The sequence below is a fragment of the Diplotaxodon limnothrissa genome, linkage group LG2 (genome assembly GCF_057381915.1).
Source record: "Diplotaxodon limnothrissa isolate DT_005_m linkage group LG2, D_limnothrissa_male_GT1.1, whole genome shotgun sequence".
NCBI classification, from domain to species: Eukaryota; Metazoa; Chordata; class Actinopteri; order Cichliformes; family Cichlidae; genus Diplotaxodon; species Diplotaxodon limnothrissa.
Genome location: NC_140597.1, coordinates 33,713,887 through 33,740,752, shown reverse-complemented (window position 1 = coordinate 33,740,752; position 26,866 = coordinate 33,713,887). Strand labels below are relative to the sequence as shown.

General features: G+C 40.1%; 3 protein-coding genes across 3 annotated transcripts; 1 reads left to right on the top strand and 2 right to left on the bottom strand.

Moving 5' to 3' along the window:
* Window positions 1-3,558: 3,558 nt before the first annotated feature.
* eef1g (eukaryotic translation elongation factor 1 gamma) lies at window positions 3,559-11,174 on the bottom strand. The gene is made up of 10 exons (XM_085362780.1): window positions 11,115-11,174; window positions 10,085-10,243; window positions 9,753-9,816; window positions 9,275-9,417; window positions 9,006-9,149; window positions 8,754-8,883; window positions 7,977-8,193; window positions 6,844-7,016; window positions 4,686-4,810; window positions 3,559-3,905 (listed from the first exon to the last, which is right to left on the bottom strand). Exons 1-10 carry the CDS (start codon window positions 11,124-11,126, stop codon window positions 3,747-3,749), a joined length of 1,326 nt encoding a protein of 441 aa, XP_085218906.1. The 5' UTR covers window positions 11,127-11,174; the 3' UTR covers window positions 3,559-3,746.
* Window positions 11,175-11,522: 348 nt separating this feature from the next.
* polr2g (RNA polymerase II subunit G) lies at window positions 11,523-15,651 on the bottom strand. Its single transcript, XM_085371816.1, has 8 exons — window positions 15,490-15,651; window positions 15,115-15,224; window positions 14,810-14,969; window positions 13,551-13,601; window positions 13,378-13,443; window positions 13,072-13,143; window positions 11,871-11,904; window positions 11,523-11,693 (listed from the first exon to the last, which is right to left on the bottom strand). The coding sequence occupies exons 1-8, from the start codon at window positions 15,499-15,501 to the stop codon at window positions 11,680-11,682; spliced, it is 519 nt and encodes a 172-aa protein (XP_085227942.1). The 5' UTR covers window positions 15,502-15,651; the 3' UTR covers window positions 11,523-11,679.
* Window positions 15,652-15,918: 267 nt separating this feature from the next.
* On the top strand, window positions 15,919-19,773 carry LOC146638939 (uncharacterized). Its single transcript, XM_085371804.1, has 5 exons — window positions 15,919-16,286; window positions 16,368-16,541; window positions 16,621-16,720; window positions 18,155-18,285; window positions 18,509-19,773. Exons 1-5 carry the CDS (start codon window positions 16,236-16,238, stop codon window positions 18,794-18,796), a joined length of 744 nt encoding a protein of 247 aa, XP_085227930.1. The 5' UTR covers window positions 15,919-16,235; the 3' UTR covers window positions 18,797-19,773.
* The last annotated feature ends 7,093 nt before the right edge of the window (window positions 19,774-26,866 follow it).

Below are 26,866 nucleotides of genomic sequence, written 5' to 3'. Positions count from 1 at the left end.
GCGAACCAACTATAAAGGTTTATTAAAGAGAACACATTTTTATTTATTTTGAATGTTTTTCCAACATGCAATATTTCTGCCTTAGTAGTCATGGCAGTGCATTATTGTAGTTTGGCTTAGTTTGACAACACGCCCCACCTCCAGATTCTGGTAACATGAGACAGAAGCAACTCTGGGGTTTCATGTCCAAAAGTGCAGGGGCTGACTGTTTTCTCTCCATACCTCTCTCTTGACTTGTGTCACGCACTTTCTTCTCTACTTTCACACCGACAAACTCTGTTGCAGGGCAACACAAACTCACCAACAAACAACTTATTAATAATCTCTTCACGGATGACAATAACTGCTTCAACTTAAAGCTGGTACTTGCAGCGGATGTTTCGTGTTATGTTGTCCGAAGTGCTTCGTCACTACTGCAAAAGATCTAATCTTTTCTTTCCCTGCCTCCTTTAGCTATTTCCCCTCAACATACTCACCTTTGACCTCCCTCATTCCATTCTAGGGCTGCGTTTTAGAGCTATAGAGCTGCAGAGAAATGTGCAGCTCGCACACTTTGACTGCACTAAAGCCATGAAAAGACCCTATCACCAAACAGAAGATCTCAAGGTCACATTTCTAATCTAAGAGGATATAATATGATATACAGCATGTATATATGCATGTGTAACTATCTGTAATGTGTTGCAGTCTTTAAACTTCATATTTTCATTCTTGGCCCTGCCTCAAAAATAGAGGACATTTGACTTGAAGTCGCGCTGGGTGCTGACTAAGAATCCATCTTCCTGACCTCATTTTTATTGCTCAAATTTAGTGTGTGTGTGCGTGTGAGTGTGTTAGAGGAATTTAAAACCCAGCAACATACTAGAGTGTAGGGAAACCCCATAAAAGTCTAAGGGTGGGATTATGTGGTGGCTGAGTGTTGTTTCTATCCGCCCAGAGATGTCCCTCCAACTGTGACAAGAGTGATGTGCTCTTGTTTTGGCCAGCTGGCCTGTGACAATAAGCAGAGCTGTAAATATGTCCAGATTTGTGTAAAATAGACACATGTAAGGCCTTTAACGATAACTTAAAGACACAAAATCTACACACTCATAATCCACAGACATGCTTAACCCACACAACAGGAACGTCAGTGGTAGCTTTCCTTTCATGAAAACTGTGTCAGATTGCTTCACCTTGCTGTTCCAAGCCCTCCACTGACTACCTAACCCTTTTCCAGATGTGTGTCTCGCAACACCAGATGCTCAGCACATGCATACCATGCCCAGAGCTCCTACTGCGAGCTGACAGCCACACAGGGACCTTGTGTGGTGAAACAATACATCAGCTCTCTGTGTTCCTCCCTTACAGGGCTCCTCGCTGATCCAACTGCTTTCAAGAATCCCCACCCCTCCTCATGCGAGCACACAGAAGAGAGAGAAAAAAAATGTCCAGAAAACGAGGATCAGTAGAGGAAGGAAAAAGTAGTGAGTGTGTGGCCAAGTAAGAAATAAAGACCAGGGGGAGGAAGGTTGGCAGGACTGGAAGAGAAAATGTTGCTCTTTGGCATAAGACAGCTCATTGTTCTCGTGGCTTGCTTCAGTTTGGTTTTTTAACTCTGAGGCTTCTAAATACAAAGCAGGCACAGCATATTGTGTGGACTTGATGCTGCCTCCATCTGGCAGGAAGCTTGCCTCAAAACGATTAAAACTGCATGGGTTCTGCTCAGAGTCATTTCATATTTGACTTACAAAACAGCTTTGGTAACGCCACTCCTTCAGCAATCAAAGGGTTATCCTTCAGCACTTTTGTAACTGCCGCTGTGGTGCGAGTGAAGTCAAAGTTATTTGCTCAAGTTACAGCCCTCTTCCACCGTGATCCACAGGATGAGTGAGTCATGTGTTCAAGGACTTGGGTGCTTGGCTGTTGTGGGAACATTTCCATTTTCTGATTTCCATGAGACTACAGAACAAACTAAAATGGCTTCCCTGATTCCACACCATGGTGGAAGATGGTTGCGCCAAAATGATCTTGAATCACGCTTAGCAAGTAGGAAAAAAATCACACATCTGACTCACTCTGAGATGAGAGTCCTCTCCTGTGCATCTCCCATGAGTGTGTGGATGAGTGCGTCAGAAAGAAAGCCCCTGCATCCACCCGAGAAGTTATAAAGTTTAATGCGCAACACTTCAGTGATCAAACCACAGTCAAGCGTACTAAATGTGTCACATGTTTGATATTAAAGGGAAGTTAAATCAATATGTGCCTGAATAATCTGCATTCATTACACGGGCTCGTCCAGGTGCACCGTTTCACCTGCAACCACTTGTAACAGACAATGCTGCGACAAACAAAGAAACGCCGGGCAGCAGGTGTGGGGAAATTTCAACAACAAATGATCAAGTGTGTTCAACAAACTTTCATATGGTTGGGTGTGTCCGATGAAGACAAAAGCTTTGTGCTCACAGTTCAGCGCCAACAGACAAAATTTATTCAAAGCATCTGCCATTACAAAAGAAAGAGTTTAGCTTTGAGTTGGGCATTCAGGCAGATGTTAAAAAAACAAGTAAATTGATGTACCACACAGGAAACTGTGGATTATGGTTATCCCTGCTTTCTTTTCCTCTTTTTTTACTCTAGCAATACCAACTTGCAGAAGTAGGTTCTGAAACATGGTATTTCAGCATTGGACTGGGGTGTGGCTCTCTCTACATTTTTATATCAGCCCTGCACGCACACTTATCATTGTCAAAAATAAAAAATCATTTTCCACTTACAGACTACATATTTACATGCGCATTTGGAGCTTTAAACAAGTTAAAGTTTAATGTGAAAATCTGCTCTGAACTTCTAAGTCTTAAAGAATTGTTTTACTTTGGAGTCCATGATAACAAAGCACAGATTTTATGTGAATGGCCCTTGCCCTCGTGTATCCAAGAGGAGTTCCTATAAAGATTTGTTTCAGTCATCTCCTTAGGGGAGCACAGACTACTTCAAAACAAGAACCCATAGTTTAAGGCAGACAACATTCCCATCTTCTCAAACCACAGAGTTCAGCCCAGCCATTTTCTCTACCAGATGTGCTGTATTCAATAGCCTTCAATGTTAAGTCTTTGCCTGCCCTCTACAGGGACTTGAAGAATCTACAGTTTTAAGTTGGCTTACCATTTGTATAGTAAACCCACATATGGTTTGCAAGTTAGAAATTTAAAAACTCCCTATACATGTTCCAAGACAGCTAGACATTAATCCTGATGAGTCACAAAATCAGCTGAAGTGCATCACAAGATGCCTGCTGAGCCCAAGGTTAAGTAACTGGATAAAGCCAAAATGCAGTATTTTACTGACCTCTTCTGGTTGAATTTTTCATTGCATGTTTCAAAACCTAACCACTGCCTATTAGCATGTGTGGGCACTGTTGTACCATAGACTGCAAGGTCATTTTCTGTTTTTGGTATGCATGATTTGAAGTTAAGAAAACCAAAATATTTCTGTTTGCTTATTCTCAAAACAAAACTTAACAGAAATACATTCAGATTGAATTCACACACAATGGACATCAAAGAAAGAGATAGCATTGAGGGAAATGCTTTATTTCGCACGTCAAACAACCAGAAAACCACTTTGAAGGCCACAGAGAAACTTCATTCTTGTCTTCAAATACTGTCATTCCTGCAGGTAAGTAAGCATGTGTGGCTCAATGTCCATTGGTTTTAAGTGTTGGAGAGCAGAAGCGCAGAGTGCTTTTGTTGACTATCAGTGTCCTCTCACTTGAAGATCTTGCCCTGGTTGAAGGCTTTACCCACATGCTTGAAGTCTCCCTCCCAGGCAAAGTACTCTTTTACCATGGTTTTGCACTCTTCACTGTTTGGATCCAGCTTGCACCAGTCATATGATTCGTAGTCAATCTGCCAATCTTCAGAGAGCTGGGAAGGAAAGTCACAAATTGAATTCAAGTTAATTACCCTCAGCTTTTAATCCAAAAATATATCATCAACATCACTATCCGATTTTAGATGACACATTCCATCCTACCTATCAAGGCGATAGGTGAACCATAACAGAATGCATTCAAATGCAGACCATGTAGGCTACGGGACACTTTATATGAATGCCAGATCTCAACATTCCTCAAATGTTTTTTTTTTCCATTTTCACAACAACTGTATACAACAGAGTGGTTTTCCGTGACAACAGCCTAAATACAGCAGTATCAATAATTATAGTTTGAAATTTAAATGTAAGGTTTAGTGTGTGCACATGTCCACTGCACAAAAGCAATGTTTTGCTGCCTAAAATAGACATGACAATCCACAGAGTTCAAAAGTCAGCTTAGGTCAGTAACCAACAAATACCTGCACAACTAAATCTGTCTTTATTCAAGGACAATTGTCTTAAACTGCAATACGGTTTGTGGCCACAGCATGAACCAGCCTTTTACTCACTTAACCAGAGATGACTGGGATGAATATGGTCTTGAGTTTCTCTTCCCCCGTTAGATTAAGACTGCGTGTCATAATGGGACACTGCCTTGCCCAAAAACAGGGGTAATTTAAAAACACTGACTGGAACGTTAATCCTAACAGAGCTGCAATCCATGCACTTCACCTCGACACATGAGGAAATGCCCAAATCAATGTGAGAAACACTGGGGATATTATCAAATCAGAACATTGATCAAAGCACGTTTAAAATCTAATACTTACAGTGAAGGCCAGTTCCTGGCCTCTGAAGACCCAGATGCCAGAGATGCTGCTGTCGTTGTTGGTGCCGAACAAGATGACACTGGCAAAGGCATTCTTTCTGAGTTTGTCCAGGCGCTGGAACATACCTGTGAGGTACAATCAGAGATTTGAGACATTTTGATTTTTATCAACACGTCAAGGACATCTTCTATTTGATTCATATCTAAAGGAACTTCTGTCTCTCTACATGTAGAACAAAAACAAAAAAACAAATTGCCTGTGGGGCAATTCTGATCCTGTTTAATGTGACCACAGCATGAACCAGCCTTAAACTCACTTAAAACAGAGATGACTGGGATGAATATGGCTTGCAGTTTCTCTTCCCCCGTCTGATTAAGACTGTGTGTCATGACAGGACACTGCCTTGCCCAATGACAGGGGAATAATTGCTTTTCTCCTAATTGTAGTACAGACCCGTTTCTGAAGTTGATTCAAACATGTCCAAACTCCTTACAAGAACGTCACTGAAGACCTGAAGATGACCAATTTAACATTTGACAAAAAGGTACTTAACACTTATTTTTAAAAAACAAATCATGGTTTTAGCAGTGCCAAGCCCGTTTGTCCCAATTTACACATTCTTTGAAAACTGGTGTAATCAGCTTTCCTGAAAAACTGCAGGATTAAATTCCAACTAGGGCTGCCACAAACGATTATTTTGATAGTCGACTAGTCACCGATTATTTATGCGCTTAGTCGACTAATCAGATCATCATCCACTGGACGTAAAACTACAGCTTATTGCACCAGCAGCATCTGCTCTTATATAACTATCATTAGCTTACAGCTTTAAGCTTTTAAGGTGCTAACTAAAAATAAAGACAAGATGATAGTTTATTCAATTTTAATGAAATTTGCAGATTGTTTCGGTAAAGTTTAATAAACTCCTTGCTATCTAACATATAACAGGACACCGGAGTATATTCTCCAGCATCTCACACTTCTGATAATCAGCTGTCTGCTTGACGTTTATTCAGCTGTGTAAAAACTATAACTTTAATCTCAGCCAAACCGATTTACTCAGGAACAAATAAAATACTAAAAAAAAAAAAAAAAAAAGCCAAACAACAACATTTTTAATTTATCTAAGTGACTCATATATATTTAACCTGAGTCGCGAAAGACGGCGGTGGGTTTGAAAACAATTTGCCGGGAGTCCGGTGTTCTCACGGCGCTAGTGACCTAGCCCCCGGCTAGCTATCGAGCTAGTGGGTAACAGACGTCTCCGAAAACGTCGGAGCGCTTTTGAAAATATGTGGTGTCCTGATAAACTGAGCCGATATTTGAGGTTTACACAGCTACATTCTCGCCTGAAAATATGTTAAACGTTTATTTTGTGACCCAGAAAGAATAATAAGAGTAATATTAAAACTAACTAGCTACCGCCATTGTTGGAAACTAAGCTGGGCCGCGCTATGAATTCTGGGACACAGCTGCTTCTTCTTCTTCGGGGTTTAACGGCAGCTGGCATCCTTGTACATGCTGTGCTGCCATCTTCTGTTTCAGTCCGTTATTACACTCTTAAATCCTGCTATTATTCCTGCGTCTTTTGCGATCTTACAAAGCTTCAAACGACACGTCGACTATTAAATCAGTCGTCGATGATTTTGATAGTCGACGTAATCGTGACTAGTCGACAAATCGTGGCAGCCCTAATTCCAACCCAGAATCAGTCCAAATGATTTAAATGAGACTAAAACCTAAATCTACACCAGGACTGAGAAAACCAGCAGTACCCACTGCAGTCAACAAGAACACAAGTTAAGATGCATTTAAAATGATCTGTCCTGTGTAGCAAGTCCCAGCACTGTCTCCTCTAATCCCCTCTTTAAGGCTACATGAGAGCCGTCTTAGAAGTCTACAGACTTTCAGAAAAATTCCCATATGCACACGACTGCCTCTGATCCCAACTTGTTCCTGGGCCATAGGAGCAAACCTAAACAGATGGAGGAAATTCATGCCAGCACATGAAGTAGCAAAGAAAGATGTAATACCAGGGAAGAAAATAAAGCCTTCTCTGCGTTTGCTTTCCAACCAATAAACAACCATAATAATAAAGTAACTTTAGATACTAATGAGACCAAAGGTGTTATATAAAATGGCTGCTGCTGAGTCTCACCTGTGATAAGGTTGCAGCTCTTGAAGGTAAGTGTGAGCTCCTCGGGATATTTGTACTGGCTGTGCCAGATTGAGTAGCCCTCACGGTCAAAGTGCTCCCAGAAGTGGGGAATGGCTACGGTCAAGGTGTCCTCGTTGGAATACTTTCTCTTGAACTCATCCATAACAAATGCGCTAAAATGAAAAAAGGAAATGACACGAGTTATGTGATCCGTGTACATGCAAGGTGAAGAGAACAAGGTGCAGAAATTAGATTGAGATCACTGGAAAAAAATTAATGTAGGAACAGTTACTGAATGCCTACAACCATTTTGTGGGTCCTACAGGACTATAAAAGGACGTTTAAAGCCAGGATTTGCCACTGACAATAACCCGAGTTTATAAATACCCACATGACTCCACCATCTTTACTTCAAAGAGAATCTTTAAATACCATAAAGCCTTGATTATATTCTGTTGCAGACATGGACAGCTGGAGACGACGTGACCAAGTAGTCGTTCCTTTTATACTTCTCCAAGTCCACTGCCTGGGGTATACGCATAGTTTGCAAATTGTAATGTAAATTTCTCTGCAGACAAGTCTGCACAGTCAACCCCCCCAAAAAAAATTTAATCAGACCTAAGCCAGCTGACACACAGATATACAGTCAACCTTGAAGGGCAACTATGCATCTCAAAGTTACATTCTGTTTGTGGCCACAGCATGAACCAGCCTTTTACTCACTGAATTCAGAGATGACTGGGATGAATGTGGTCTTGATTTTATTTTCCCCTGTTAGATTAAGACTTAGTGCCATTAAATGGGCACAGTCTTGCCAAATGATAGGGGACCATCTTTCCACAGCATAGGAATGTCAAAACTCAACATGTGAAACCACATAACGAGTTTTAAATGATCAATATGCCAAAGACTGCTACAGATGCACAATAGAGAAATAGGCCTTCACCAACTGATTAACACTCTTAAAGGCAGAGAAGCCTTTAGGGAAAACTACTGGGGTAAAGGGTCACACCCAACACTTGCAGATTGACTCCACATTATAGATTTTTTAATTACCATACAAGGTGTGAGCTTACAGCGAAACAAATTCTGAATGATGAAATGTATACACAAAAGAAAAAAGATCTCTCTACCTCTTTGGCAGGTGTGCAAAGGGGTCCTTGGCTTTAGGCTCTGCAGCCAAAACAGCATCACAGTCATCCATTTCCTCTTCAGGATCAGGCTTCTTCTCTTCCTTTTTCTCTTCCTTCTTCTTCTCTTTCTTCTCCTGGGGCTTGCCAGCCTCCTTTCCTCCCTTCTCTTTCTTAGGAGGAGTCTCTTTCTTGGGCTGCATCTCAGCAAATTTCTTGGCTGGAAGAACAAAGCAGTGAAAGTCATGTTCCGTCTTTGGTTTTGTATCTGTTGGGAAGGAGCCTGCCCTCAAATCATTTGCCCAACAATGGCTGATTTTAGCTGTGTTAGTATTGGCGTGAATTAAATCAGATATGCAAACTTTTTTTTTTTTTTCTTAACTTCAAATAGCCTCAAAGACAATGCTGGGGGGGGGGGGGGGGGGGGGGGGTGTGTGTGTGAAGTATGGCCCGACTCCATTGTGCACCTTAAACTTGGCAGCACGATCGGGTGTAATACTAGATTCTTAAATTGGGTTCTACTCTGAGATCCCTCACCAGCGAGGTGATTGGAAGATAATTACCCACAAAATTCAGTTGTCAAAGTGATACAGTATTACTATTATTTTTGAAGAATCCAATTGTGCAAATAACTCAAATATTAGCAGTGAATGCAGCTTTTCCAACTATCATTTAAACAACAATGGTGTGGACTTTTGCTTTTAAACATTTCAGACACTTAGGCTACGAGTTCATACTGTCTAACATGTATGCCTTCTGATCTAACTGCTGGTGACTCACCGTCAAACTGGGCCATCTTTTCACACAGCTTGACCTCTCCCAGGACAGCCTTGAACTGTGGCTGGTTGACACAGGTGACAAACCAGCGGGTCACATTGGGATAGGGCTGACGGAAAGAAGGCTCCAGGACCTACAGGGAACAGTGAGGTGTTAATGGCTTCTGGTGCAACTTCCTCCCCAAATTTCATTACAGAGATGAAGTATTGCCGTTAGGCTCCAAGGTACCGCAAGGTGCAGCTGTCTGTGACAAACCTGTTTGTAGAGCCAGAGCATGGAGCAGGCCACGGTGATGTCTGCAAGGGTGACCCTCTCTCCCACAAGGAAGGTACGGGTGTTCAGGTGTTGGTTCAGCACAGCAAGGAACTTTTTCACATCCTCCTTGGCCTGCTCGGTGGCCTGGACAGTGGAAGAAAAAGAAAGAAAAATGACTGTAAATCTTATTTTCCAGTACCAAGGTGCAACAACAGGGTGCAGTCCTCTAGGAAGCCATTGTTTCAACTAAGAAACACTGAGCTGTATACCTGCTTGTTGAACTGCATGATTCCCAGAGTGGGGAAGACCCATGCGCTGGCAGGAGGGATGATCTCTGAGTCAGCGAAGCTCACCCACTGCAGCACTTGGGCTGCCGCCTGAGGAGTGGAACCGCGTAGGGTATCATTGCTCACTACGCACACAAGATTTTAAAAAGGAAAGTTGCTGTTATGGTTTCACAGTCGTTCTGATTTTTAAAAAAAAATTATAGTACAACTTCAGCATTTTAAGATTTTCTTAATACACTAGAGGTAAAACTGTATAGATATAACTAGTAATGTGGTCTGACCCATCTATATGATGATAAACCCTTGAGTCAAGAAATGTCCTGTGAATTTAAATGTTTTGCTGATTGAGTGCTGTATCCCATCACAAATTCTAGACCGAATTAACTGCATCCCTGAGCAATTTTCTAAAACAAGAGTGTAGAATTCAAGCCACTTAATTATTATTAAATGTGAGACTTACAGTAGTGAGCAATGGCATTACTCTCAAACAGACAGAAGCCGTCATCTCCCTGGTAGGCAGGTACCTACAAATGACACAACTACTCATTTGAACACATTCAATGTGTTTTTAAGTCAGAGAACAAAGCGGTGCATGTGCAGATCTGTTAGCTACGAAACATAAAAAGGGTGTGTTGTCAAACTGGTTAAATCCCAGCTCATAAGTTGCATTTGACAAATAACGAGTCAACCTTATTCGTGTGGGAAGGAAAAAAAGAGAGGCTCTAAAAGCAAAGCAAAAATGCATATTTAAGGGAATTGATACATTGAATTGATTAAGCCAGCTGTACTTACCTTGCCCAGAGGGAAGTTGTTGAGGAAGGCAGGAGTACGGTTCGTCTGCCCGAAGGTGAAGGCAGGGGCACTCGTGGCAACTTTGAGGCGAGCACCACTGTACTGGGCTGCAATCTGGGCCTTAAAGGCCCGCCAGTTCTCTGGGTACGTGTACAGAGTCTGAAAGGACAGAAGACAACTGTTTTTAAAAGCAAACTGCATATATATGCACCACACCTTTTCAAGCTGGATGTCCAACCATTTGATTGGCCTATGAATGACTTTCAGGAAATAGCCTGGTGTTTTACTAATGTATATACTGAGTCCTGAACAGGCTTCTGTCGGTTTTCTAATTCTACTTAAGGCATGTAAACTTGGATAAAATTGGTAAGCAATCTATCAAACCCGTTAAGAGGCAGCATTTAATTTGTTTTAGTGTCACAAATAAAAGGATCCCATCCAAATTAAAAGGGTGGACCAATTAAAATCTGGCTGATTAGGCTATGGAGCATGATGAAGCTGAAATACATGCTGACTTGCACGGAATACCGCATTTCTGTTAATCAGTTATCTAAAATAAATAAATTATTTTCACGTGGCTTAAAACGCTCTCTTGACAAATAAGCTGTTCCTTAACATCGAGTCGCTTAACTTCGGAGAATAAATTTAAATATACGGCAGAATTGAGACTAAAACTGAACTGTAGCGATACCCTCAGGTAAAAAAAAAAAAAAAGAGGGAAAAAAAGCGTATGATGTGAGGAGGTGGTTTTCAAAGTGATGAATAGGTAAGGTAACGTGGCACAACCCTGAGCTAAGAGAGCGGAGTCTTCCACTTACAATGCATCGTTAGCAACAGCTAACCTGTGTTAGGAGGAATACTGAATGGTATTGTTTACAAATATCCCCTATAAAAGCTAGAAAACACTCCGAAAGCAATGTCTGTGTGAAAAGCTACTCAGTAAGAGGGCAGATGCATCTGATTTTTAGCGGATTGCAGCAGGAAACCTAAAAGTAAGCACTATAGCTGGCCATCTCTCCATCTTACTCACCCCTGCCGCCATCTTCAGGACGAGAGAAAGAAAGAACGACGGCGCGCTTCACTGACGTATTTACGGCCAAATGACGTGCGCGTTCTTGAAATATCCGCGTTCACAATTCTTCTGAACGGCATGGATAAAGCTGCCTGGTCACATTTCAAAACATCCAAACATGACTTAAAAACTTAGTACCTTCACAAATAGCATTTGTAGCTAACACAGGGAGATAAACATACACTGACACAAGGATGTAAGAACAAATTAAATATTTTATTACAGCAAAAGCAAAAAATATGTAGGAATGATGAGCATTCAAAATAACAAACACTACTAATATGGATACTTCTATTCGTTAGCAATTTTTAAGTAAATTTGTTAACACTCTTACAACATTTCCATTAAAAAAAAAATGTAGGCTGTACAGCATAATAACATGATGTGCCTATAGGGCTTGGCCCCCATCTCCATACCAGAACAGAAGAAAAATAGTAATTTGTCTGTCTTAATAGTAATTAAGACAGACAAACTGAGATACAACGCAATAAAGTCCCACTGTTTCTTGCTCCTCAGAAGAAAATCAGCTCACAAGACCTGAAACAAAATACAGATGGTAAGTTTAAAAAAAAAAAAAAAAAAAAAACATACACCATTATTTTTGTTTGTTCTTGTTGTTTTTATGTGCAAATAATCATAACCAAACTAAACCAACAACAACAAAAAAGCAGATCTATGACCCATCTGACAATGTACTGTGGTCTAATAACTTACCCAGATAATCATCCATGAGAGATCCAATGGCAAACTGAAAAACAAGGAAAACTTTGTTTTAATATAGTTTTAAGTATAAAAGATTGATGAAGGCACAATGGCATCCCACATTGATTTGTTGAGCTGAGATTTTTCACTGTTACCGTCTTGGCGTCTGTAAACTGGATGTGACAAGTGATCTGACTGTTGAACCATACACTTTAATAAGTATGCCCTGAACAAAGACAGTTGTAGCGCACTGGCAGTTTGCAGACAGCACATCGACTGGCAAAGAATGTCTGCTGTTGATGGGGACAGAGTACAAAGTGGGTGGTGCAACCCGTCTATGGGCAACTCTTGCCTGCGATGTTGATCAGCCAGTTGGACCAAATTAACATACGAGAGGAAGTGAAACAGAGTTCTAGAGACAATGAAAAAGTGTCCACTGCAGCTACAGTCTGTACTTTTAATGCTGTACTTTTTAATCTTTGACATTTTGAGGGTTTTTTTCCACACTTCTCCTATTCGTGGAGAACTCTGTGGTCGCTCTCTTCCCCATTTTGGCCCACTTGTCAACCAATCGGCATTCAACCAACACACAGCGTTATCCACATCCTGCAACATGCAGTTGGTATGCTTGTCTGTAATGAAATACATACACAAAAAGGCGCAATAGTGCCATCAACTACACACTACACTGGCCCTGATAAACCAGGTGTGATTTTTGTAACCTGGCACACATGGCATAGCCTGTGCAGCCCAGGTTGAAGACACAAGGGTAAAAGCAGGTCAGTCCTTACCACCATTTTAATAATATATTAGTGCAGGAGCTCAGAGATTCCCCAATTACAGAGAGGGAGATGCTGGAAGAGTTGGAAAAAAGCAAAACTTTCTGGAGAAAACTCAGCGATCGCTTTGCTTTGTGTTTCGATTTTTCCCGTTTCTACACCAGCACTGATGTTGAGGTGAGACATATAATTCAGGAGAAGAGCCACAACCCAGTCATAAACTATGAGTTGGTTGTGGCACAATCAATCCTGTGACCAAAACTAGGTGTAAGGCACTTCTGCACTGCCTTAACTTTTCAGAGCCTGTAACTATGAACATCTTTTATATTTATAGGAAATTAACTCCGGCTTAAGTTTATATGAAGTACTTAACTAAAGAAGAGTAACAAACTTGGGGTGAAGAAGTTTTTCAAAAAATAAGAACAAACACTTACAATGTCATTCTTATCCACTCTGGTTCCCACAATCTTCAGCCGGATCTCATCATCTTGCTGGATTACAATGTCCTTAAAAATAAGAGGAAGAAACATCCTTAAATGCAAAACTGACACTTGTGTTTTAACCTTTATCTTCACTATAATGTGAACACATGTCTGAGTTTGCTGAAAACTTTTTTTAAACACATAATAATGATAACTTTAACTTTATTTTAAAAGCCAATAAAGGCAAAGAAGAGAAATGTATTTTAATACATGTTTCTGTAACACAATTATTGTTTCAACTTAACAATGAAACAATACCTCATCAACTGTCTTATAACAGGGTGGATTAGAATTGGGGTCAAAGTCCATTTCTATGGGGATCGACTGCAAAAGAAATGTATCATGAGATTGAATTACAAACAACATAAATACTGCAAAGTGCACTAAATGACAACTAATTAAACACAATTGTAAATATCTTGCTGACTCACGTGGCGAGAGATGAAGCAGGACATGGGACCTATTTCTGTGAACAATCCGACCTGTAAGAATTACAGACATATTTAGAAACATTTCAAAAGGAAGACAGAACACTATTCTTTTTCAGCAATTCATGACTTCCTTCTTAAAACTGGACACATTTAGTTTAACAGTTTGGCTGTTAAAATGATTCAGAAAATTCAGAAGTACAATTTTTTTTATATTTCTACATCTTATAGGATGGATGGAATACACGGTGTAAAAAAGTAACTTTTCGTGCCACTATTGCATTTGCAATGTTTTACATCGCTTTGGAGGAATTTTGGCCCAATTCTCTTTCCGGAATTATTTTGAATTTAGCCACATTAGAGGGTTTTCAATCATGAATGGCCTGTTTAAGGTGATGCCAAAGCATATCAATCTGATTTAAGTCCAGACTTTCACTATGCCACTCCAAAACTTTCATTTTAGTTTTTTAACCATCCAGAGGTGTACTTGTTTTGACTCATTGTCCTACTGCATAACCCAAGTCACAGAGAGCCTCAATGCACAGACAGCTGAATGCATTTTTCCATTTGTAGTTAAACGCTCTCACTGTTGTTCAGTGGAGTCCCAAAACCTTAGAAATGGCTTTGTAACCCTTCCCAGACTCACGGCTGTCAATGACTTTGTTTCTCATCTGTTCTTGAGTTTCTTTAGTGTGTTGCTTTTTGAGATCTTTTAGCCTACATCACTTTGTCAGACCAGTCCTACCGGTACTTCAATTCAATTCAGTTTTATATATCTAGTGCCACAGTTGCCTCAAGGCACTTTATTTTGTAAGGTAAAAACAAACAAACAAACATAGAAATCCCAACAAGTTAAGTGAGTACTTGAGTCAACAGATTTGACAGTGATCAGCCCTGGGTGTGGATAGTGAAACTGAACTCAACTTTCCAAAAAAAAAATTAAATTCCAAAATGATTAGTCATATTTAATATAGGATTTAAAATGTAGCAGGAATTATTTTCCACACAGGGCCAACTAGGTTTTGGATAGCCCCCCCCCCCCCCCCCCTCTTTAATAAAGGAATTCATTTAAAACGGCATTTTGTATTTACTCAAGTTAAATATTAACCCTCTCTCTGATACAATTTTTTTTGATTATCAAAAATGCAAAAAACAAACAAACACACAAACAAACAAAAAACTAAGAAATCAGAGAGGGGGCAAATACTTTCCTACAGCATGGTATGAAAACTGTGTTTTAAGACTCTAAACCTGCCCCTCACCTTGTTAACCTGAGTGACCACTGCATCCACAACTTCTCCTTTAAACGGACGGAAGACAATGGCCTTGTATTTGACTGGATAGAGGACAAAACCTCTGCCTGGTTGGATTACGCCAGCACCGATGTTGTCAATGGTGGTAACGGCAATGACGAAGCCATGCCTGCAAGACAGAATTAAACAAATTATTTAAATTGCAAAACAACCTCCATCTGTGGCCCAGTTTTCCAGAAGCCACTGGTCAAATTTCAGCTTCTTTTTAGCCTTTGTTTTAAACTATTTTTAAGTCAAACACAAGAGTCACTCACTTGCCAGTGCAGGTCCCCTCGACCTCTGTGAAGAGCTTCTGCTTCACGGTGTTCAGCAGATTCGGACCAAAATATCTCGGATGTAGTAAGATTTCGTGCTCCAAAGAAATCTGTGAAAACAAGGCTTTTGTAAATTAGCTTGCCGTGGACAACGTCACTGCTCAAGCTATTCTGCTGCCGTTCAAAAACAAGAGAAAAAACACTTGTAGCATCTCCACACGACTATAAAAGCGCAACAGTGATAACAGCTTTTAAGGGTATACGATAAAGTTTTACAAAGCTACAGTAGCTACAAGCACGCCAGCCAAACTTGTATCAACGACAGAACCAGACTGCTGTTAGCGATTATATACAGAGAGCAATACAAATACTTACATGGTAAAACATTTCGGTCTGTTTACGTTTAGTCCCAACTCAAAAATCGTTTTATTATATTTTCTAAAAGATGTTTTTTCGTGTATTGAATGAAAACCAGCCGCTCGTTTGTTCCTAACAAAGTCACTTCCGAGTCAGAGGTCGATGTTGGGAAGTTGTTGCCCTCAGTTCTGTCTCTCAGGAGCGTATCGCTTTTCTTCTCTAATTTTGATAGACACGAAAGTTAAATGTAATAATCACAAGTTAAGTTAAACAATAAATATAATAACAATTTAAATATTTTACCTGCCTTATCTACGCATCGCTTAATTAACTATTTAAACGACCCACAGCAATCAGGCTAACCTTTTCAATCCAGTCACAGACTGACCCCTGTCGGTGAGGAGGACTAGTGCGTGAGGGTGTGGACGTGCAGCAGGCGTGCCTCCATACTGGGTTTTGATTGGTTTGTTTTCCACGAGACTGTTAACGTCTGACATATAAACGAAGCAAAAACGAGATATTTGCTACCACGATAGCTGATTAATGGTAAATACTGCTTCAGTTATTGTGTAATGTGACGCACTGTGAAGTCGACTTAAAGCTGGATAGGTAAATATCCCTGCTTAACTTAGCGACATTAGCTCTAACTTTGTGCCTCTTAAGGATTAGTCTGACTTCCTTGAAAACCACTCCGCCTGGATACAGCAGTAGCTGACTGACGATCAGATTAATCTCACACCAGCCTCCAGTTTCTGCTGACTGACATGGCGAGTAACCTCGTCTCGAAGCTGTTCCGCCCTCATCTGACACAGCTTGTAAGTTGTTCCACACTTTTCCACTTTGTAGAAAGCGCACTTTATGGGTGGTTTTACGTGACTGCGCTGTCCTCCCTGCAGGTGTCTCTCCGTTCAGGTTGCTTGTTACGGGGGAAGGGGGAGGTGGCAGCAGCGATGTGTACCAGATGTTCCTCCAGTGGCTCTCCACCAGAGAAGATCAGCCGATACCCAATTCCTTACAAGAAAGATCTGCCGTATGATATAGTGGAGCTTATGGAAGAAGTGGAATCAAAGGTTTACATATGAGGCGTTCAAGGTCTTTAAGTCTGCTGAACTTGATTCTGCTCCCCGTTAAACCTGTGTTTCCTTACAGGGAGGATTTTTGCCCAATGTCTTCAAAGTTCTGTCTCACAGACCGGCAGAGTTCAGAGCCTTCTTTGCATACTACAACGAACTGATGAACAAGGACACAGGTGTGCTGTATGTCTTTTTTTCTAGCAGCAGGTGCGTTTTTGTCTGAGATTCAATGGAATTGACAAACTCTGGGAAACGTTAGGCCCCAGAAGGTGCGCACACACTTCAGTAATGGCCCCACTCTTCCCACTGAGAAACACAACACCCAGACTGACATGAACCATGGTGACACAACTTGCTTTTTTTAGTAGTTTCAGTAGGGATGAGAAAGTCTTTGGAGTTTATTGTCGTGTGTGTGTGTGTGACTGTGTGTATGTGTGTGACAGACAGTACAGTGGTGTGGTGGTTAGCACTGTCGCCTCACAGCAGGGAGGTCCAGGGCCCTTCTGTGTGGCGTTTGGATGTTCTCTCTGGGCACTTGGGCTTCAAAGACACCCTTTAGTGAGGTTAGGTTAATTGGTGAGTCTAAATTGGCCAAAGTGTGGATGGATGGATGGATGTTAGATTTGGATGTTGAATTGTTCCTTTCAGAAAAGCATTTCTAAAATTCAAAACCTGTAACCCTTGCAAAACTACACATGTAAATCCTGTCACATTCCAGGATATCTATAGCACTCTGGGTTCAATGAATCCATAAGCCATTATTTGTCTGTGTGCACCAGCCTTGCTTTTTAAAAGTAAGGAGAGCTGCAGATTTGGTATGCATTTTTAGCAGCTACCTTTAAAAAGAATGCATCATATTGCCTAGTATGAATGAATACTAGGCAATATGTAAAATGAGCTCTTTTCATACTTGCGTGCACTGCGGGGGATTGATGATGAAATCACAACTGCAATATATTTGTGGAGTATTCCTGTAACAGGGGTTGTTTTGTTTTTCTTGACTTAAAATTCAGTTGTGTTTATTTTCATTTCAGATCATTTTGGTAATGTGTAACCTGAGTCACTGTTTGTCCAAAAGAAATGTTCAGTAGCTTAGAAATGGGACAGCGCCAGCAAATTATCTTTCACAGAAAGTTAAAAATTCTCTTTTTAATGAGAAGCCTTCAAGATGGGACGTAAACTTCATGCAATGTGGGAAATGGCTCGTTCCAGCACTAATATTAACAATCGCTGCCATTTGCACTGTTTGGCTATTTTGTTGCTACAATGTAAATTAACTTTTCCGGGTGTAGGCATATTTGTATTAGCCTTTTGTCTGCAAGTCTGTACATCTAAAATAAAATCTGTCCTGAACAATGCACCACAGCCTGAGAGTCTAGCAGATTGGCTTTAATTCTAAACAGAGTTGAGATTGCGCCTAAGATGTAGCAGGTGTACTGATTTATTGGTAAAACTTTAGCTAGATCAGGTTCACTTCAGTCTTTTAGTACAGGACTGGATTGTTATTTGAACAGGTTTGTGAGAAGTGTTTGCACCTTTTCCTTAAATGCAGCAAATGTAATTTTGACTGAGTATTTTTCCGATAGTTATAAATGTCAATTGTTTTGCAGGTAGATTAACCAAGGCAGACCGTGAGCTGATTGTAGTGGCAACCAGTATCTACAACAGGTGTCTGTACTGTGTGGTATCCCACGGTGCTCTGCATCGCATCTACTCAAAGAACCCCACACTTTGTGATCAGGTATAATCTTAAATCCGGTAATTATAACAAAGGTGTTTTAAGGTATTTTGTATATACACTCATTATGTGATGTGCAAAATTTAAACTAGGCTGTCTGTCACATCTCTTTTTTACTTTCTAATACAGATGCTGTTTGCATGTGACCTTCCTGTTTGGTTTTTCTTAATTGCCATAAATCAGCAAAACACACTTGTAGGTCTAATTGGTGCTCTGTTTTCCCCAGGTCATTGTGAACTATGAAAATGCTGACCTGGCCCCTCGGGAGCGTGCCATGCTGGACTTTGCCATGGCTGTGTGTCGCTGCGACACCATCACAGAGCAGCACTTTAAATCTCTGGAGGAAGCGGGCTTTGACCGCGAGGATGCCTGGGACATAGCCGCCATTGCTGCTTTCTTTGCCATGTCTAACAGGCTCGCCCATCTCACAGACATGAGGCCAAACCTGGAATTTTTTAACCTGGGCCGCATACCACGGGACAAGAGCAAGGACAAGGGGGGCGATGGCAACTGAGAAAGGGAGATGTTACAGATTGTCTTAGGTCAAATGCTGTATGTGATGTTAAACTGTTCATGGTGAAGGAAATTCTCTTATATTGTATCAACATATGACTGTTGATATTTGAAGTGTGGTTTAATGAGGTGTGATAGCCTGTTCTACAGGTGTACACGCTAAAGGCAAATAAATTGACACTGAAATTAGTCTGAAGGTCAGGAGTGTAGACTTGAGATTTAAGTAGCTTGACTGAGCCTGTTTGTTTTGTTTTTTGTTGTGCCAAAATCAAGTTGTGCAGGCATCTAAATGGGGCTTGTAGGAATAGTTATGTTAAGATTTATTCCGATTCGCTCATGACTCACTAAGTTGTGGTTAATAGAGAGGTTAAGAAGTAGCCCTTTGTTTTGTTTTGTTTTTCTGCAGTTAACACATCTCTTACCTTTGAATCTGACCAGTGTGTAAAGTGAGAAAGCTTATTTGGCTCAGGCCTTAATAGCCTCCACTGCCATGTAATTGTTTATTGCAATGTACACGAAAAGCATACCAGGATACACGAAGACATGCATTTCTGAAGTATTGGGTAACTTTGAACCAATTTCGAGTCCCTTCCTATGGCAAAAAATGTCATGAAACTGACTTTTCTGTATTTTACTGACCTTGTTTTAAAGTTTAAATGGAAAATTGCATTTCCTCAGTTTCACACTGTCTGTGGGATGACGTTCTTGATTTTATGTGAGCTTGTATTTTCAATAATTTCTGTGTACAAGTGAAAGATGGGGCTTTACTTGCAGATGTCTCTCCTTTGTCGCTGTCAACAGAAATTACCTAGTCTTGGAAAAGTGCTTCCTATCACCACCAGATGGCGCTGCATTCATGAACCTATCGGAATTTACACTGTCTTCTATATGTAACCTCTGACTCATTAATTATTCCATATGTGAAAGATGGGCAAATAAAACCTACAAAGAAGAGCTTTAGATAAAGCTTAAAAAATGTTGCTGAAAATTATCTCCAAGATTTTTTTTTTTTGATTTTTTTTTTTTTTTTTTTTTTTAAATGCTGCAATCATGCTATCATTTTTCCTGGTGTAACTCTTATCTGTTGGAGTGTCTCACTTCTGTATAGTACCCAGCATTTCCTCTGAAAGTTGATCACTTTTGATAGCAGAAAGTAAAGTCAAACATGCATCACCTGAAGATTTGCTTTTTTTCCCCCCTCCTCATGCACTAAAAACTTCCCTGCTCACTAGACTATTTAGGTGATATTCACACCAGGGGACATGAGATTGTGTGTGTGTAAAGCTTACAGGAAAGAATTACAAATATAATTTCTGTATCATAAACACCCTGAAAGTCAACCAGAGCAGATCCTTATTGTAGCATAATGGGATTATTTATGTATATACACATTTAAATTTAATCCCTGTGCCAGAAGATGATGTGTTATTAAACCATTTGAAACAGAATCACCTGATGTTAGCAAAGGTCATTTCACAGATAGTTTTGTCCTTGTGTCTGTCCTGGGAGACCTATTGATTTGTTAAAGTGTCATATGGCTCATGTGCTATTACAGGTTCACATTAAGCACCAACCTTTATGACCCCCATGTGTCCTATGACTGTTAAAATGAGAAAACAGTCTCTTGACAAGACAAGTAATGTGAGGCTGCCCTGGACCATTCATGTTGTAAATAGAATAGAATAAGATACGATTGCGCTTTGTTGAGCTTGAGCACATAAAGATAAGAAAAGCCTTCAAAATGAAAGCTTTAACCATTTCCTGTTGTAGTCTGTACTTTGGTGGAGGAATCAAGGTTTTATATGGCAGCTGTATGGGGAGTCTGCAGGCCTGCCACAGTGTCTTTATTCTCCAGAGGGAGATAAAACAAAGCATGACACACATATCAAATGGGGTATGATAAAGAGCAGAAGGAAAAAGAAAATTGAGGTTGGGGGTTATGTGGAAACAAAGGTGGAAAAAAGCAAAGTAGAAAACATTTATGAAACATAACTTAGATGTTTCCAGACGGGGTCCAAAGGGTCCAGATTTACAGCATGAGGCACTCGAGACCACTTGGGCAATTACATAAATGCAGACAAACTGTGAATCAAACAGATATTAGACATTGCATTGATCATAATTTGCACAGTAAGGTTTTCTTGGTGGGAAGTTGTATCTCTCCACTTACTTTAGGCATATTTGATAAATTCTTCAATATATTCCCATATTGAAACCAAATAATGTGAAATTATTTTCCCGTGCTGACAGATTCCTCTTATTCATTTGTCATTTTTTCATGTCATGTTAATCTGTCAACCTTTTGAGAACAATCTCCAGATTTTACTGCGTTATTACTGCGTCATCCAACATGGCGAGTGGAAAGATGAGAGGGGAAGTTATGGAAGAAGTTGCTTCTCATCTTTTATTCCTCCACTGGGTGTTCAGGCAGACTTGTCTGCTTTTATTTAACACAACTCAGTTGTCAGACAGCTTCTCCAATGTTTTGCATTTCTTGGAGAAAAGGAAGAAAAGGGGCAAAAAAAATATAAAGTAGGACAAATTAATTGAATATTTAAATAGATTTTCTTTTGCATCCAAATTGTGTATTCAGCATTTGCTTATTTTGTTGCTGTGGTCTTGTTACGCTGCTCTGGTACTCTGTGTGCAGTTCACTTGTAAATTCAAACTCCAAGGCAGCTCAAAACCTTTCTGTCCTGTCTTCAACGCTCTAAAACTGAGGATAGGAATGAGGTTTACGCTTTTCCTTTAAGCGAGATGCTATATCTCTACATAAGGGACACATTTGCCATTTGCAGTGCAGTGAACAGAATGAAGACAGGCAGAAGAGCTCATTTCTAGCAAGTGAGCACATATGGGACATTAGCAAATGGAGAGACACAAGGATGAGACCATTATCGTTCCGTTAAGAACGTGTCGGCTACTGTTAAGAATACATGTGAGCATGCATGTGTGCAGGATTGCATATGCACATACTTTGTCAAGCAAAGTGTGTGTCTGCTTGTGTGTAGAGTAAGGCTGTTCTGTAAGCCTTTGCAGCTGGGGTCATTTGCATGAATTTGGCTTGATGGAATTTCACATTAACTGGCTACTTGCCCCCTTATCTGGGAGTCTAATCCCTACAGACTCATCGTGCAAACCCATCACACAGCTGCTAAACAGAGTGGAGGGAAGTAGCAAGTAGAAATGGCTGTGGTGGAAAAACAGAGCATCTATTTGTTACAGCCCTTGATGGCTTGACATTTCCTCTTTTTGTGTGGCTAACCTTTTTGAGTCCTTATGTGCAAACTTGTGTTAGCAAGATCCTGACCTGGGCTGGATTCATCATCCTTTCTTCCTCACTCCACCTGCCATTGTAACAGTGCCCCAGTCCAATTCCTGACACCTGGTTAATAGTGCATCTAGTCTGTCCATTGAGACGGCTGTTATTTAGTGTGAACAGTTGGCTACTGTGTCTGTTACTAGCTTCCCAGCACTCATCGCCTACAAGTAAGGAGATATTATTGTTTACTGATATTATGAATAACCAAAGACATTTTGGTTTCATCAGAAGCAGATATCATCCCTAAGGACAATGTATGCTCATGTGATATTGGCTTTTCTAGCTCACTGTATCAACACCCTAAAGTATACCCTGCTTTCAGGGCTGTGCAGAGATGACGGTGAGCATTGGTTAATGGTAGTCATGTGACTGATGCAAACCAGAACCTTTTATTTAGCAAAATTGTGATTAATAGTCAAATGTTATTGTTGAGGGGCACAGGCAGGGCTCCACATACACACACATTAAATAAATAAATAAAAAAAAATTTACCTCAAGAAAAGAACACTTGGAGCACCCATCAGGAAAAGGGCAAGTGCTTTTGGTTGTTTAGATTAAGTGCCGGACCCATTAAGTCTTGGAAGCTGTATATGGACTTAAGTAAGGAGTCCACTTTTAGTTATATTTTTTCCTCGACATGTGTAAATCTCCTAATAGACAAGGGTTGGTTTCACTCACTATGAGCAGAGCCCAGTGTGTAGAAAAAAGATTGCTGAGTTGTTGAAAGAAATGATTTAGTCTAAGAAAGAAATAAACTTGGCACAGAAGCATGATGCAAGAAAGCTGCAATGGAAAAGTCAATTTGCACATCTAAAACCTGATCATAGAGCTCATAGACCTTTTGCAGCAGCTGTCACTGTACGCATCACAATGATAGAAGTCGCTGACTCACAGATGAGGTGTGGCAGCAGTCAGAGTTTCATGTTTGATATGTTCCAACAAAGACCTTACTAAGTTTCCCTTTGTAATGGCTCAAAGATTAATAGTAACCCAGTTAAAAATGCTTTTTTTAACAAGCCCATGTGAACCTTGCCTAAATGGAAGCATGGTGTGCTGCAGATTAGTAAGATATCGGTTAATTTGTGATGGTTTTTAATGACTCTGCTTGATGTTCTTTCTGTGCTTTGTTTTTGTTTTTTTATGATTTTATGGCCTCACCTTACACCACTGAGCCCTGTTTGTCTTAAATTCATTTCTCAGTTGTCTGTATGGTCTTTTTTTCCTTTTCTGTATCTTGAGCTGGTTTGTGACATAAATGGAGATTAAACATAAATATTTAGCCGACTGAATGGGGTAAAATCTGAACAAATATGAAGTGTTAACATTCCCCCTACTTGCACTAACAGATTAACCACAGGCTAAGCAAAGCGGTCATCTAAATAATTGTGACATGTATAATAATAAAAAACGTGATGATCAGTTCTGATTTGACTAGGAAAATAGGTAATCAGGCAGCATGGCCACCCACTGGTGGTATGATGTTCATGGATATTGGCCCTTTAGGAACTATACACTTCCCTGCACAGGTTTTCCTTCCCTTATCAAATCTAATGAGTGAAATCCAGTAAGGTATCAAGGGTTGTGATGTAAATGGATTCACAGGAAGCTGTCTGGAATTGATTTCATGCACCTAAAATGAAAGAGCAAGAGTTTAATGAGACATGTAACACCTCTGAGAGTGAACGGTGAGCAACTGACTAAAATGGGAAAAAAACACATAGTTGCCACTTGGTCGTCATGGCTTCCTACTTTAGTACTAGAGGAAGTGTTTTCAAACCGGTAATCCACATACTCAGATTACTTCATGCCTGAGGATTATCAGTGATGCTTTACCTAACCTCAAATAAAGCTTTCACTGCTTTTGTGTATCCTTGCTTGTTTCACAGCAGGTAATTTAACAGTGTATGTCTGCATGAAAGAGCCATTTCTGTAAGTCAAGGCATGAAGGCGAGTGCTGTAAAAATAATGGCTTCAACACTGCATGGATGTCAATTCCATCTTAATGATCTAAGGCTCCGTTATCACAGTGTTGACGTTTCAGATTAGGGTTGAGTCCAGCATTGAATATTGTAAATAACAATACAAGTCAGTCTTCACTCTTGCTGTCCTTGAAACCTGACATGATCTGGGCAGACTACTATATTTGAAATTTTTGCTCAGCTAGATTGATAGATAGAAGTTAATTAGTGATAATAAATTGGTCATAGGTGTATATTGTGAGCATGGACAGTTGTGTTGGCCCTGTGACAGATTGGTGACATGTCCAGAGTGTACCCTGCTTCTCACTCTATGACATCTGGCTGCCCATATCACCACTCCATTCCAAATCTTTGACTCAGATAGGCAGAAGAAAATGGAGGGAAATTGCTCTAACCAATCTAACAAATGTGCTGGCTGGACAGGGAGATTGTGTGTTTGGGATTCCTTGGATCAGAGGACCAGGCAGGTGGCCTGGCAACATTTAGGGAAAAGAGAAACAATATTCGGGTATGGCGGCAGCAGCATCCAGCAGGGTTGGATTAATTGGGACCGGAATGAGAAAATGTGAAGAGGGAGCAAGAGGGGTGGTAATGGCCTCTGGTGATGTTCAGTATTTGTGCATTGAAGCTAGTGTGTGTTCGGAAAGCAATAACATTTGGCTTTCAAATCCCACTCACCATGCATAAACACACACAGTTCCACCCACTCATAATCCACCTACCACACACAAACACAAAGTGAGAGCTTCATTTTTCTTTAAAATAATAATGCTGGCCCAGCAGTTCAGCAGGCAGAGGTCATTCCCATATTGGATGGTAATAAGGTTGAGCTTCATTCCATAACTTTTTTATGGATTTTATTACTTTTCTGCCCTTTCCTGACTTTTCCCTATAGCTTCCTGAACCTGTTTATGGTTTGGATCCCTAAATTATTCATTTTCAGTCCGTCATATACTGTTGTTGCATTTTTAGGTTCATAGATTTTAATTTATATTCGCAGGAAAAACTGAAATAAAAAAATCTGCTTTGGTTCAATTCTTCTTGATTCCCTGTGATGTATGCATCATTTGCACGCCGAGCTCAGCAGTCTGACATGCAATCTGGCCTCACTGAATCCCCCACCGTGCGCAGCATATGTGATCGAGTTTATGTTGTCGGTGCACCGGCAACACATAAGCATGTGTTTATGTGCGAGTGTATTTTCAGAAATTTTGCATGTGTGTGTACGTGAAGGCGCCCTGACATTCAGTCTTGCTACCACTTTAACCCCATGTTAACAGATCCAGACTTCAAAGCTTCTGTTGCTGGCTCGATATAAAACAGCAACACCGGGGAACACATCAGCAGCAACAACAACATTTTTTTACATGTTGTGATCCCAGAAGAGTCTTGAAGGTGAAGGTCTGGCAAGTATTTCAGGCACTTAAACCTTAACAGGCTGACTCTCTCTCCATCATTGAGAGTTTGCTATACATACCAGGTGGTGCGCATGAAATGGGGTGCACACATCTGTTCTAATGGAACCGTCTGATTGCTTTTCCAAGACCTCCAATTTTTTTTTAATGGTGAAAAACATACAACATGATCTGAAGATGTAAAGCATGAGAATGCTTTTGAGGAAGGGTTAAAAATGTAAAACATATTTGCACAGGTTTGAAATACAAATTATATGCCAGAAAACAGAAAGACTTTTTCCACCCACAGGGGGAAATCTCTGAATTTTGCTGAACATCTACTTTCACAGTCCTTGGATTGCTCCAGAGCATGCTGCTGCTGTATTTCTGCTGTATACACTGAGCTCTCCCATATGGAAAAGATATATATAAATCTTATGAAGTTTGTATCTGTCTTGTGTGAAACTTGTATGAAAAGCATACAAGAGTGAAAACATATATAAGATCCCTTGAAAAATTATATAATGAAACTTGTATGTTTTGGACACTTACTAAAACAATATATGAAAGAAATGAGAAAGTGGCCACTTTCATGAGTAAATCATATAAGTTTTTACTGTTTCTTTTCCATATGGGTCTGCTTAGGTCTGGTCATGTATGTTTTACTGTAAATCTATGATGTAAAAATCTTGAATTATTAATGTTGATAATAATTAATAGCAACAATAAAGAGATTACAATATAATGTATAAGTGTGTATCACAAACCTACCATTACCTTCTCACCACTGCTGTGCTCTGATCCATGATGATGTATCAGATGAGTACCAGAGCAACCAGACTTCTAATTAAAGGGAGGTGAGTGACTTCTAATTCATTATAAATGGATTATACAGCATCTCCCATGCTTTCTGTGGATCTGTTGTATTTAAATGTGTGATATAAATGAACTGACTTAACCTGACTATGTTTCCTGTAAATTCATGAATAGGTCCAAGCCTAAAACTGATTTAGAGATTAAAATGTTCCTCCATGACCTGAATGCCCTAATAGTTTTTTACACTTGCATTGCTTTTGTCTATAGTATTGAATTTGTTTGCTGCATGTTTAGGTCCTTGTTATTTTGGGTTTTGCCTGCCCATTAGGTGTCCTAGACTCTTCTTGCCCTGAGTTATGGTTGTTTGTTTGTACCAATATGGCACCAGTGTCTTTCTGCATTGTTTGATGACAAATAATGACAAAATGTTAGAGATGATAATATGTCAGATGTCGACACTTCGAGGTAGAATTTTAACCAATTTAATTACATGAAGTTGGTGTTTTCTGGTCTTGTTTCAGTGCCAGTTAGTAAATGAAAAGATTGCAGTGAAACCAGTT